The sequence below is a fragment of the Sinohyriopsis cumingii genome, chromosome 3, assembly GCF_028554795.1.
Source record: "Sinohyriopsis cumingii isolate HCF-2022 chromosome 3, ASM2855479v2, whole genome shotgun sequence".
In the NCBI taxonomy this organism is placed as follows: domain Eukaryota; kingdom Metazoa; phylum Mollusca; class Bivalvia; order Unionida; family Unionidae; genus Sinohyriopsis; species Sinohyriopsis cumingii.
The window spans coordinates 116,023,641-116,037,353 of record NC_142963.1 but is presented as its reverse complement, the minus strand read 5'-3'; the positions used below and the strand labels follow the sequence as shown (position 1 = coordinate 116,037,353).

At 35.0% G+C, this 13,713-nt stretch overlaps 1 protein-coding gene across 5 annotated transcripts in view; it reads left to right on the top strand.

Annotated features, from left to right (window-relative positions):
- LOC149803653 (uncharacterized) overlaps positions 1-13,713 on the top strand; it is a 77,482-nt gene that overhangs the window by 39,666 nt on the left and 24,103 nt on the right. For all 5 annotated transcript variants that reach the window (XM_089953417.1, XM_089953416.1, XM_089953413.1 and 2 more), the window contains 3 exons: positions 2,121-2,268; positions 5,522-5,713; positions 12,072-12,241. In XM_089953417.1, coding sequence (XP_089809543.1) covers positions 2,121-2,268; positions 5,522-5,713; positions 12,072-12,241 — 510 coding nt within the window. The remainder of the gene's footprint in view (positions 1-2,120; positions 2,269-5,521; positions 5,714-12,071; positions 12,242-13,713) is intronic.

The window sequence follows — 13,713 nt, the reverse complement described above, 5'->3', positions numbered from 1 at the left end:
CAAGGCTTTAAGTTTGAACTTTTCTAAGACTGAAGCTAGACTGGTATGAGGCTTTAAGTTTGAACTTTTCTAAGACTGAAACCAGACTGATATGAGGCTATAAGTTTGAATTTATGTAAGAGTGAAACCAGACTGGTATGAGGCTTTAAGTTTGAACTTTTCTAAGATTGAAACCAGACTGGTTCGAGGCTTTAAGTTTGAACTTTTATAAGATTGAAACCAGACTGGTATGAGGCTTTAAATTTGAACTTTTCTAAGATTGAAACCAGACTGGTATGAGGCTTTAAGTTGAGAAGATCTAGATCAGGTTTGATTTTCATGAGCTTCTGGCAAATTTTATTGAGTTATAGCCGCCTTGACTTTTAGTGTTTGTTTCAGTTTCCTTTTAGTATTTTGTGAAGGATAGATTAGTATGAGGCTTTACCTTATGAAGACAAGTCTTGCATGATTTTAGTGTGTGTAAAATTGTTGGCTTGATCTAGGTATTTTTGAATGTGTGAGGTAACTTTTTCCTCATTGCCTGAGTGCATTTGACTGGAAAACCATTCAGGTGTGCTCAAGACCTGATAACCCAAATGATCTGACTATAATGACTCGTAAATTATGGATCTGGAATTCATTTGGAACACTGGATATTTCTTTACTTGTGTAGAACTTTTTTGGGATTACTTTGGATTTAATTCATAACACTGAAATTTGCATTCTTTAACTTAGAGAATTAAATTATTATTATGTTTTACAAATCTTGTTGGTTTTTCTTCTTTCTGTTACTTAGTTTATGACCATAGAGTTATAACAGTATGAAAATATTATTGTTACGGTCAGATCTGGATACAGACATGTCCAAGTTTAATCTTGATCTAGGTTTCATTATCAATAAACTGGTCAGAGAACCAGTTTCACTTTGAAGGATTACATCATGCCTTTAAATCTGCCATTGTTTTTCATGCAGATGCCTGCATGATAAAGCTGTTGCTTACATCATTTTCTCAAAATGTTGTCCATCAAATGAAAACAAATTCAAGGAACAAGGGACAATCACCTTCTTAAAAGAAGTCAGGCAGCACAAAAGTACAAAAAGGAATATTCACATTCTTGGAGAAGACTATCAAAGTCAACAATTGTTTATTGAACATCGTTACATTGATCTTAGTTTGCCTAGTTACAGGAGAAGTGACTGCCATCTCCTAGTGAATTTACCCCCCCCCCCCCCATGAAATATGTGTAGTTGAGAGATAAAGCAAAAAAGTCACTGAGGTCCATAGGAATTGGAACTAGTTTCTGAAACTGTATTGAAGATAATTAGGGTCTATGTGTACTTTAGACATTTTAGTTGAACATAATGATTGCTGTTGCAGCTTCAAAACACACTTAGAAATTTTCAAATGTTGTTTTCCAAGTTGACAGTAGCAGAAAATTATATTTTGTTAGAATTTGCTCATTGATAACTTGAACTGTTTATGCTTTGGACTTTTGATTGAACAGGAACAATGTGTGTCTCTCAGGATCATAGTTGACATTGAATCGGATTGCATGGGATGAACACTCAAAGAGGATGTAGTTATAGCTAGAAAAGGTAGCCCTGCACATGATTCTCCAAGTTGCAGATTGTGGGAGGGGTTTCTCTGCACAGATTAACTCATTGAGGCCGTTAGATGCAATTTGGTGTCAAGTGGTAGTACCATTCTACAAGGCATATGGTATCACAATTCACGATAGAACCAAGTATTCAAGAAATGAACAGGGATATAACTTTACATTGATGACAGGTAATGTAGATATTCTGTGAACAAAAAAAAATACATCTGAAAGAAAGAAAATAATACAGTTTTGGGACCAGAATGTCATTACTAAAAAAGTCTGCTTTCAGGACCAAAGTGTTGTCCAGATTTTAAATTTCCTTCTTTCCTTTGAAAGCAGACCTAATGAAAACTTCCTATGGATAAATGAACCATTGCAAAATTTGGGTAACTTTAGGATTTGGGTTAAAAGGGGACTAAGTTGTTCTACTGATTACTCCATTATGCGATAGCAGATCTGGTTATGAGCTGTTTACAGTTGAACTTGTCTTATAAGCAAGTATATTCAGTATTTGTCTGTACCTTGATTTGTAATTTTAGGTATTTGAGGTAAATGCTTCCTCCTCTCGAAGTGGTAAGAAAATCTTATCCCAGCTTCAAGAAGCCACCCAGTCCCACCAGGTGTCTCACAACAAGGAGATGGGCACACCCGTAGAAAGTGCCAGACCTGCTGTTAATGTCAGTTCTGGTAAGATTTGCAAGTTATGATAGTTTTTGAGCTTTGCTCAGGAATCATTTATTTAACCCGTTAGTTACAACTGTCACTTGCATCTGCTGTAGCTAATGCTTGTTTGCTCCCCTGTCATTTATATGTGTACTACTCCCAATGTATAAGCATTCATTAATGTTATCTTAACTTTATATTTATTTGTTGAAAGCACAGAAGTTGTCAGATTTTTGATTATCATAACCAAGGAGAGGACAGCATTTTGATACCAGTTTGTAACATGATATGTTAATATAGAAACAGGAAGAGCTTTTCTGCAATTTACACAGGCATTTGTAGTTCAGGTAAACAAGGATGGATTCCGCTTCAGATTTTGGAAAATTTGGAGAGTTTAATCCAAATGGTGTTCAAGAGTTTGATGAATCAAATTTAGAAATCGGCTTAAATATTGTTAGTCCAGTTTCAACATCATATGTAAGGAATTTTGAATCAAATGATGGGACAAGTGTCCCACTTAATATGGGGTCTGAGGGTCAGAGGCCACAGTTGTATTAAGTCTACTAAGAAAAGAAAAAAATGTTTTTGCACAGCTAGTTCAAGACCACATCCACCTAAGGTCCAGGTCATTGCTTTGCATTGGTCAATAGTCCAGAGTCAGCTATGATCTATAAGAGGACTATTACCGTACCCTGCCTGAGCCAACATAAAAGATTATTAAACATGGGGTGGGCATATAATGAACCATTAATGGTATGCCTGTAATTACTGAAAATGAGAACATTTTCATTTCCGTATCTGTATGTACAGCTACTTCTTTCTTTTCAACATTTTTATATTTGCTGCTGTTCCAACCAATAAGTTGATCACTTGTTTGTTGTTTTGTTTTTTTTTACAAATTTACAAGCTGAATCAGTGAGATGCATGATGGATGTATAATTTATTCATGTATAGTTTTCTTTTCATTGCAGTAGGGAGCTGCATTCGTTTTTTTTTTTGTTGAGTATCAGACTAATGATCCATGCATAGTGATTTTGATATCAGCATTGGTTTGCTGTTTTTATGAGTTGCTGGGAAAGGCACTTGGCTCCCATTTCCATCAGATGATGTAGCCAAATGAAGTGCTGACAGTACTGATAGTAACCAATCAAGGCTATGACGATAAATGTTTTCGCATCAATTTGTGTTAAATATTTTAAAATATTTTGTACTGACAGCTAATTCCTATAACTGATGTATGATCCTATAGATTTTATTTGAAGCAGAAGGTAAATGGCACCATCAAGAATAAGAATTCTAACAAAAATGACAGCAGACATGTCACCCATGTGTTTGATATATGTAAAAAGCCTTAAACAAGTCTTGCATAAAACAAAATGTAAAATGTGGTCTTTTAAGGTTTGAAAGAATTATTAAACTATTTTCATGCTAATATGGAAAAATCAGACAGGGTAAAGCTCTTAATTAAATTGTAGCCATTTTATATTGTGTAAATTCGTTAAAATATTTGGTGCACATATTTTTAGTTGTCTGGTATGCAAGCATCATTGGCATTGGAATGGTGTGGATATACATATTTGGTAGGTCTTCATTTTGAGTAAAGAATGGATTACAGCAAAATTCTTGCAGAATGGAATGGAATAAAAATTTATTTTATCATTTTCTTCTTATTGTTTTTATCATTACTGAACATGACTCGCCTGGTCAGACAAGATGTTTGGGATTTATCTTTCCCAGACCCTAATTTCACTTTATGCAGTTAGGCACTCACTAACTTGTTTTGAACCTTGGACTTTAACAACGCAATACATCTTTAATAACTTTAGACTGTATTTCTAATATGAATATAAAATAGAATCGAATTATAGGCATTGCTTGCTGTACCCCAGGTCAGTTTATGTGTTTTCATTTTAATGATTAATAATGTTGAAATAGCCATTCAATTTATTCCACTTTGCTTGTTTTTATGCCATCACTGGCACTAGGTGCTCTGATTTGTGCGCAGCTTTCATATATGAATAATACATATTAATTTGTTTAAAAATTATGCATAAAAAATATTTTTCGAAAACTTGGAGGTATAATTTGCCCCAAAACTTCCTTAATTTACCTGTATCCTATGGGAAAATTACTTTTGATTTACACCAATTTCAGTCTGTGACATAACCACAGGAAAACATCTTTGGTGTAAATTGAGCATCACCAGTATACCATATAGGGTTACGGCTAATACACTTGAAAAAGAATACTCTGAATTCATTTATTTTTGTAGGCACACTATATTTGCTTGCCTGTGAGTTTAGTCTAGTCCTTCAATGTGAGACATTTACCCAGATATTTATGTTGTTTGTGCCAATATAATGTGTGTGTGTGTGATTTGGATTTTTAGCGTAGCTTTAACAATTTTTCAGTCATATCGCTATGATGTCTGCAGTGTGACAGTTTATAGTGATGTCTAGTACTGGGGCATCATGCTGCAGACATGTTGCATGATGTCCCACCCAGTCACATTATCCTGATACCATGCCGACCAGTCCTAACACCAACCTCTTAATGCTGAGTGTCAAGCGAGGCAGCTGTTAGTACCATTTTTGTAAGTCTTTGGTATGATTGGCCGTGGTTCAAGCCCATGATCTCTCACTTTCGAGGTGGACACTCTAACCACTAGGTCACCAGAGTGGTCAGTCAGCATGATAAATAAATACCTAGATAAATGGCATTATGTAGCATGTTCCCTGGTCAACTGATGGGGGAATGAGAAGCCAAATTTTCAGGAACATCCCACACACTTGGCAGTTCATATGAACTCTTTTCCACTGATTAAAATCTGTTAGACTAGACTAACTCTGATGTCCTTATCCTAGTGGATTCAAATTCTGACACAAGCAAATGGATGTGTTTTCAAGTTCTGTTGACCAACATTTCAGTTGGCAGATATGCAATGAAACCTGGGAATGCTGAAGTCTGGAAAAGGGATGATAAATATCTTTAATGAAACAAAGGTATCTGATCACTTTTTTCAGTATTAGTATATTTTGATTCATTTTGATAAAGCAACATAGTTCAGCTTAAACCAACTTTGGCATTCCTCTGCTCACACAGCATTACGGAAGATAGTTGTTTATTATAGCTTTGAATTCAGGAATGGGTCGTTTTAATTCCGAAGATTGATCGTTGTTTATTAGATCTTTACATTTGTGGTTTGAAGCAGCCACTATGAAATAAAATAAAGATCCTTAATACTATATCTTGTCATTATTTCTACTTGATATTGCAGAGCCGCCTTCCAAAGGAATTGGCACGAAGCATTCAGTATCAACAACAAAGATGCCAACTGCGTTTGCAAACTTTTTTAAGAAAGAAGTGCATTTAGCACCAACATCATCACAACAGTCATCTAAGAAACCTGCTTCAGCAGCACAAGCCTCTCCTCAAGGCAGGAAGAGAAACAGAGACAAGATTGATAGTGGTATGAAAAGATGTAGATTAACTATATATTTTTTTGTCTCAATACTGTTAATGTTGGATGAATATGATTGTATTAAAAGGTAGTAAATTCAAAGATGCCTACCCTTCTGATTTTGGCAGAATCATTCCCATTTTTTTTAACTTAAGTCAAATTATTAAGATAACTTCTGGGGGCCCTGAGTGGCCGAGTGGTCTAAAGTGCTCACCGTTCCGGATCACTACCATCTCACCTCTGTGTGGGTTCGAGTCCAAGGCTCGGGTACGTGGGAAAGCCTGTCAGTTGCTTCTCATGGGTTGGTGGTTCTTCCCTGGGTTTTCCAGGGTTCTTCCTCCACCAGTTATACTGGCCGCCATGTATAGCCTACCTTGTGCTGAAAAATGGCGTTAAACCCTAGAACAACAACAACAAGATAACTTCTGTCAGATTCCAATTTTTTTTTCATCCAGTTTTCTCTAAGTTCATTTATAGTATATAAACCTACAATCTTGAGATCGCAGATTGTCAAGATAAACATGCAAAGATTTACGTATTTACACAAAAAATAAAATGGAATATAATAGCAAATTCATTAATACCTAATTGTTTTTATGTACAAGAATCTTTGATTTCAGTAAGGTAAAAGTTCGTGTAAACAGAATCATCACATTATTGTGAGGGAAAAAGAACATTTACTCGTGGTAAAAGAGACTCATGATTTGCAACAGGATGTACAAAAATGGAGTACATAAATACTGTAAATAAATAACAGCATTTATTCAAATTTAGCTCTTTATAGAGCTGATTGGGATTCATTAATTTAATATTATTGCACAGATTGATACCAGATGACAGATCTACAAAACAAAGTTTTTACATTTAAAAAAAAAGAAGAAATATGCATAAAAATGTTGAGGAATAAATAAGTGATATATAGAATAGGTTTTCTGTAAACATTTGCATTATTTATGCCATTTTTTAAAATAGTGATATGTATATTTCAGTTCCCAGATATGTTGATCAACTGTCTTAGACTACAGTTATTTAAAAAAAAAATAAAGAAATTGAAATCAAAGGATTGGAAAATTTTCATGAATTGTAATATGCACTTGTATTACAACAGCAGTTGAATAGTGACCAGTCAGAAATCATGTCAGCTTGTATCACAACAGCATTTGAATAGTGACCAGTCAGAAATCATGTCAGCTTGTATTACAACAGCAGTTGAATAGTGACCAGTCAGAAATCATGTCAGCTTGTATCACAACAGCAGTTGAATAGTGACCAGTCAGAAATCATGTCAGCTTGTATCACAACAGCAGTTGAATAGTGACCAGTCAGATATCATGTCAGCTTGTATCACAACAGCAGTTGAATAGTGACCAGTCAGAAATCATGTCAGCTTGTATCACAACAGCAGTTGAATAGTGACCAGTCAGAAATCATGTCAGCTTGTATTACAACAGCATTTGAATAGTGACCAGTCAGAAATCATGTCAGCTTGTATTACAACAGCATTTGAATAGTGACCAGTCAGAAATCATGTCAGCTTGTATCACAACAGCAGTTGAATAGTGACCAGTCAGAAATCATGCCAGCTTGTATCACAACAGCAGTTGAATAGTGACCAGTCAGAAATCATGTCAGCTTGTATCACAGCAACAGTTGAATAGTGACCAGTCAGAAATCATGTCAGCTTAGGGCTGTTCCATTTAAACATACATGGTACCCAGGGAAGGCAGTTTTCAAAAAAAATATATGCCAGGGTACTTTGATTTCCCAGAGTTCATATTAAAATAAGAAATTTTAAATTGCATCTATGGGTGAGTACCCCATGTTAAAGCATAAGATAAATTGTTTGCTGAAATTTAAAGTTGTCCTGTTTTTTGTGTTCAGATTCCTTTTTCATTTTTAACTGACAGTCCTATTTCACATTGGTAGAGTTCAGCATCTCTTGTAAACTGAACATACAATTTATGTATCTGTTATTTTTCTAATATAACCAAAAATACAAGAACTTAACTTTGGCTGAGGGTTCATTCTAGGATTTAGCCTCACAGGGACATTGTCCGATCAAGATTTTCAAAATAAGGGCCACAAGCATTTGACATGGGCCTCTTTTTCTTCCTGATTTGGTTAGTGGTTACATGAAGATTAGATAATAAATGTAATCCAAGCTTAAATATTAATCCTTCTGTCAGCTGAATATGATACTGATCATCATGGTAGTGTAAGAATGAATAAAAAAAATTAAACCTAATACTTAAGAATTATTGAAGACAGAGACTCATATTTAATGTTGATTGTTCAAATGTAAATAATTGATCACTGGTGGATTTTAGATAATGTACTTGAGATAAATTTGTCACATGTCACTTATAAGTATTACAACACCATCACGTCCTCATTGTATACTGGGGGTCCGAGTGGTCTAAAGCACTCACCATCAGTAGTTCTTTCCGGGGTTTTACCAGGTTCTTCCTCTACCATTTATACTGGCTGCCATGTATAGCCTATCTTGTGCTGAAAAATGGCATTAAACCCTACAACAGCAACAACAATAATAACAACAACTCATTGTATACTGTTTTATACACAGGGAGTTGAAATATTTGTGATTGTGGTTACTTTCTTTTTAACAGGTTTCCTATTTAGAATTAATGAAAACTGCGCAGACTTGTTACACAAAGTTACTTTGTATTTTTTCTTCTGTTTATATTCCCTTGGCAGACCTGCCAACCCTTATGATTTTGCTGTAAGTCATACGAAAATTGCCCTTAAAATACAGACTTATGGCACGCAAGCAAAAACTACAGAAAAATGATCGTTGCAGAAAAATCTGGATAATTGATTCATCCGTGTTTGATTTGGATCAGGGTTTAAAATTAGAATCAGTGAAATTAGTCAGTGAACCAGACTAACTTTTAGCAGCACCCCAGATGCTTTAAACTGCACCTATTTATTAATGTGAAGTGTCTGCATGATCAAACTGTTCATTATGTATTTTTTTAAATGGCATCCAGAAAGCAATCCATGTTTAAGACGAAAGGGAAAATAAGCTTCTAGAAAAGTGTTAATAATCGACACAGAAGAATAAAAAGAAGTATTCAGATTCTTGTGAATAAAAGCTGGAAAGGACAGAATTATGTTTATTGGACATCACATGCCAATTTGAGTATGTCTCGTGGCAGGAGATATGATCACTGTCATCATGTGAATTGGAAACAGAATTTCCAAGAATTACATCAAGGTGAGAGATAGCAACAAGCCATTGAGTTGCATAAGGGTTGGAACTCAAGTTTGTGCAACTATACTAGTGGTAAATAAAGTCTACACGTACTTTACAAACTTTTCAGTTGAACATAATGTTTATCATTGCTGCATTGAACTTTTAATTACGTTTTCCAGCTTTACAATAGCAGCTATTGATATTTTGTTACACCTTACTGAAAACTGGTCAATCATCTGGAACAGTCAGCTGCCTTAGGTGAGACTGATTTGTCAGGGTTGGCAGGTCTGCCTTGGCATAATTTGTCATTATATGTTTTCCATTGTGTCTGCTATGGTTCACATAATTTATATACATAGTGATTTTCTTGGCTTTGCAGTTTCTTAATTTATTAGATGGACTTCAAGAAATGAAAGACTCTAATTAAATTAAGCTAATCAATAAATCCTGAGACTTATTTATGGATCCAAAGCTGTCATGTTTTGTTTTTTTAATTCATTTTCTGATGAGAATGTTACTTGTCGTTTTAGCACCACCAGTGTAAACCTATGTTGATTATGTCTCTTCTTTTAACTGTAAATGTGCTTTGATGGTGCTATACAGTTTCATATTTTGCATAGGGTTAGAATTTTAAACAAAAAGAATTTCCCCAGGTGTCCTCACTAGTTATACTGGCTATTTAAAAAGACCTGGTATATGTTAGGTATTGTTCAAAGAACCTTTAATTCCCTTTATTTTGGTGTATGATTGATGGGTGTACTGTGGGTTAAAGTGTATACAGCTTGGCCTTACTCCAGATGTGCAACTTTCCAAAAACTGCTAGCTCTACTTGGTCATTTTCACTTCCTGGAATTCAGAGGTAAATTGTGAAAAAAGAGCCAGTAACTTTTTTTACATTGCATATATTTGGTAATTCATCCATAGCACTTTCAGAAACAGATATTGTCTAGTTGGGCAAAATTTATTTTCCCTGTTTTAATAGCTGCTAAAGATAGTGTACTTTAGACTAATTCAGGCTGAAATTTTGAGCACAAGGGAGCAGTCATTTTAGTTATCAGTGTGCTTTAGATCATGTACAGTTTCCATAATTACAGTATCCAAAGAAATGTCAGCCACATTACATCAAAGTAGCATAGAGGTATGCCAACATCTTCTCCACTCTGCATGTTTCAGATGCAAACAACTTCACCTCACATACGTTACACTCTTTCAAAAGTACATAATAACTGGTGAGTGTCCCTCTAAAATGTCTGCATACTGAGATGAAAATCAGATGAGAATGATCTCCCCTTGGTGCTAAATCCTGTAATTCTTCAGCTACTACTTTTTCCATACCTACTTGGCACACTCATTCAAGAGGCCTTGTACATTCTTTCTTATTTTAAGTGTGATCAATCAGAGTTTTCTCATCACTATGAAAGTATACTCGTATGAATTGTTCTGAATTTCACTCCGTTACCATGCATTTTACTTCATAGTTGTTGATTTTGTCATGCAATAAGTAATACAGCAACACTTTAATTCTTTCTTTTCCTGGTGAATAACATTTGCACTATGTCTCAATACTTCTTGCATTTTATTTGATGTAGTTCATTATTTTTCTCAGTAAGTTTTGTAATTCTTTCATTTATTACATTTTTATATATCGATATTAAGTCTGGCATATATTTTATGGCATTGTTCCACATTTATATTTACATTTTGCTTGTTCAGCCCATACATTTGTAATGGTTGGAAAGATTTTTTTTATTAAACTGGTATCATGACAATATGGCTTCTTATGTATGTAGCCACAGATTATAACGTTTTTATGATTGAAGACATTTTATTGAAACTTTAGCCAGTCATATAACATGTACAGACAGAATGGTGGAGATTCCCATAAAAATCCTGCCATTTCCACACAAAAAGCATACGAACTTAGAAAATCTGAATCCTGCATGCCTGATTGTTATCAAACAAGCCTGCAGAGGGAAACATTTATGTGAAGCAGTGAACAAAATTGCATAGGTAAGAAGGCCCCACTACATAGAAACCCTTTCAAGAGAAAGAGAGACAGAGACTTTGATTAGTTTCAGCAGAGAAACATTACTTTCAAAGCCTTGGTGCCACAGTGGCCAACTTCCTTCTTTGGCTCATCAAGGAGAAAGTAACCCAGATTACTATCAAGGGCTACCATATGACAATGTCTGACACATTTAGCTATCATAGAAGAGAGAACAGGAACCTCCCATCTTCTAGCCAGATTTGACTTGTCACACCCAATGGGTTTTGTCTTTCTTCCAAGATAAAACCTTTAGGGGGCATTTTTAATATGATTAAACAAACCCTTGAGCCACTAAATCCTTGCTGATTCATCTCTTGTACATTCCCAGTTCTTCTGGCCTTAGCAGGTAGGTGCAGTGAAATTCATTTTTATGCCTTATTGGGCAACCCACATAATAAAGGTCCACCATGATGGTTCAGTGTCTCTTATAATGGATCCTATTTTCACTGCAAATAATAGGCTCCCATTCTCGAATAGTAACAAGGACATGATCTTTTGCTTCTGTTAGCAATAATTGTAATTATTAGTGTTTCCATCATTGTTTAATAAAAGCCAATCTGTTCTTAATTGAATTTATTGCAGCAATATTATACGTTGTTCAACATATATCACAATATGATTTTCAGTGTAATACCCACCCCATATTGTAAGATGATAAACTCCATCAATTTTTTCTTGTTCTACTGTATTTAGATCGGATAATGTATTTGAAAAAGAAACCAAATTTTTCCGGTAAAACATTTCTTCTGTAATATTTGCTTAACCATACTACAAGCACTCTTTAAGTTCTCTCCTCATTTACATCTCTTGAAGAATGTGCATTTTTGGTTCAGTAGTAACTGACAAATGACAGGCTTTTAACCTGTTCAGAGGGACATCACTCTTGTCTGACATTATTCTCAGTATGCAAACCAGATTGTTGTACTTCTGTTGCTAAGCAACCAGAATGCATGGTTGATATTTGGTTTTCTGTTTTTGTTTTGGTTGTTTTATTCTCTTGCTTGGGAGAGTTGGATTTGTGAAGTTATGGAAGGAATCCTGATAACATGATTTAGTCAAAAAATTGATATCTATTGATATCTATAAGGTCAGTGTATGCATTCCAGAGGAGGTACCACAACAGAAGAAGAGCAAAAAGGTGAACAGTTCTCCAACCAAAGTCATGGGTACAGCAGGAAAGAAGAAAAGGGACAACATTATGACAACTGTTTTAGAGCCAGGTCTAGGAGCAAAAGGCCTGAATTTGACTAGCACTTCCCTCATCCTCTTTGACGAGGTATCATCGTAATATCGCTTGATTTAAATCCTTTTAAATGTTGATATTGATTTAGAAATGTAATTTTCCCCGTGAATTCACTTGTTTTTGTGTGTATCATTTTACCTGGTTTTGCAGATGTTGAGCAACAGTCGATTGGGGGGGGGGGATTAGTAAAGGTGACCTACTTGTTTCCTTGGAACTTTCCATTGGTTCCTTAATTTTGAGAATTGTAGCACCAAAAAAACTTAACAAAAAATGTGGTACCCATGGTAAAATAAGTTGCATAAATATCACCAAGTTCCTTTCTTGTAGAAAATGCCATCTTCTTGATTGCTTTTCTTTTGTTACGGCTTAGCACAAAATATGATTTTATGATTTCTAAAGCTATCATCAACTTTTATTCACAAATGAATCATGGGCAAGCCATAGGTATCATTTCTCAGATGGCATCATTGTTGTTCTAGTTACTGTTGGCATAGGCACAAATTTTAAATTTGTGTATATTTCACAGGTATATTCAGTCATAAAGTTAATGGGTATACCACAGGCATACGAATGTAACTATGACCTGTTTTCACATTCCACTGATTATGTTAAGGTTTTGCACAGTCATGAAACTTGATGAGTGTAGTAGTCATTGTGGAGGGTAATTATATCATCGCAGGAAAAAACAGGTCACATTGACATAATTTTCACTATAGATGATTGTGTGAAGTGTTCACATTTAGCTCAGTTTCTCACACTGTTGTAGGTACAGTCATTATACTTGAAGGGTGTATTCATCTTGAGTATTACATATCATAGGTACAAATATGTCACAATGACCTGCTTTTCTTGATCCAGTGGTTTTGGATTCAGCTTCATTTCTGGACATTTGTATTTATAGTCATTAAGTTTAGATGCATTCACCTTGATGGATATTACTGCAGTGTGACTGATATTTATACTTGTTATATTCCAATGCCTTTTTTTTTTGCTTTTAACTCCATGTTTCAGACACTTGCACTTAGTCAGTCCCAGTCATGAAACTTGATAAAGCATTTTATTGCCCAACATAGTGATCACTTTGGGATCTGTTTGTATGTCAGTATTTCCATTTGTCCATTCCTATGTAAGCTGTGACAATTACTTTTACATACATGTCCATCTGTCTGTATGTCCATCATTATTCATGTTCACACTGTAAATTAACCTAAATGTTTTTCCCCAGGTTCTTTCTTGCTATCAAAACTTGTGGTTCTGACTTGGCATGCAGGCCATGTTGAGCTTATTGATTAAATAATATTTGCAGTTATGAATAGTAGATTAGTGACCTACTTCTCTTGCTTTGGTGACTTTCCGGGTTTTGGAATTTGCTCTGACAGAGCAGTCATGGTGTAGCTTTCTGGGGAATTCTGATTGCGTTGCAGATAACAAGATGTACACATTGTGGTCAGCAGTATTACAATTGTCAGGGATGATAATCTTAGGATTTTTGGCAATTTTCAGAT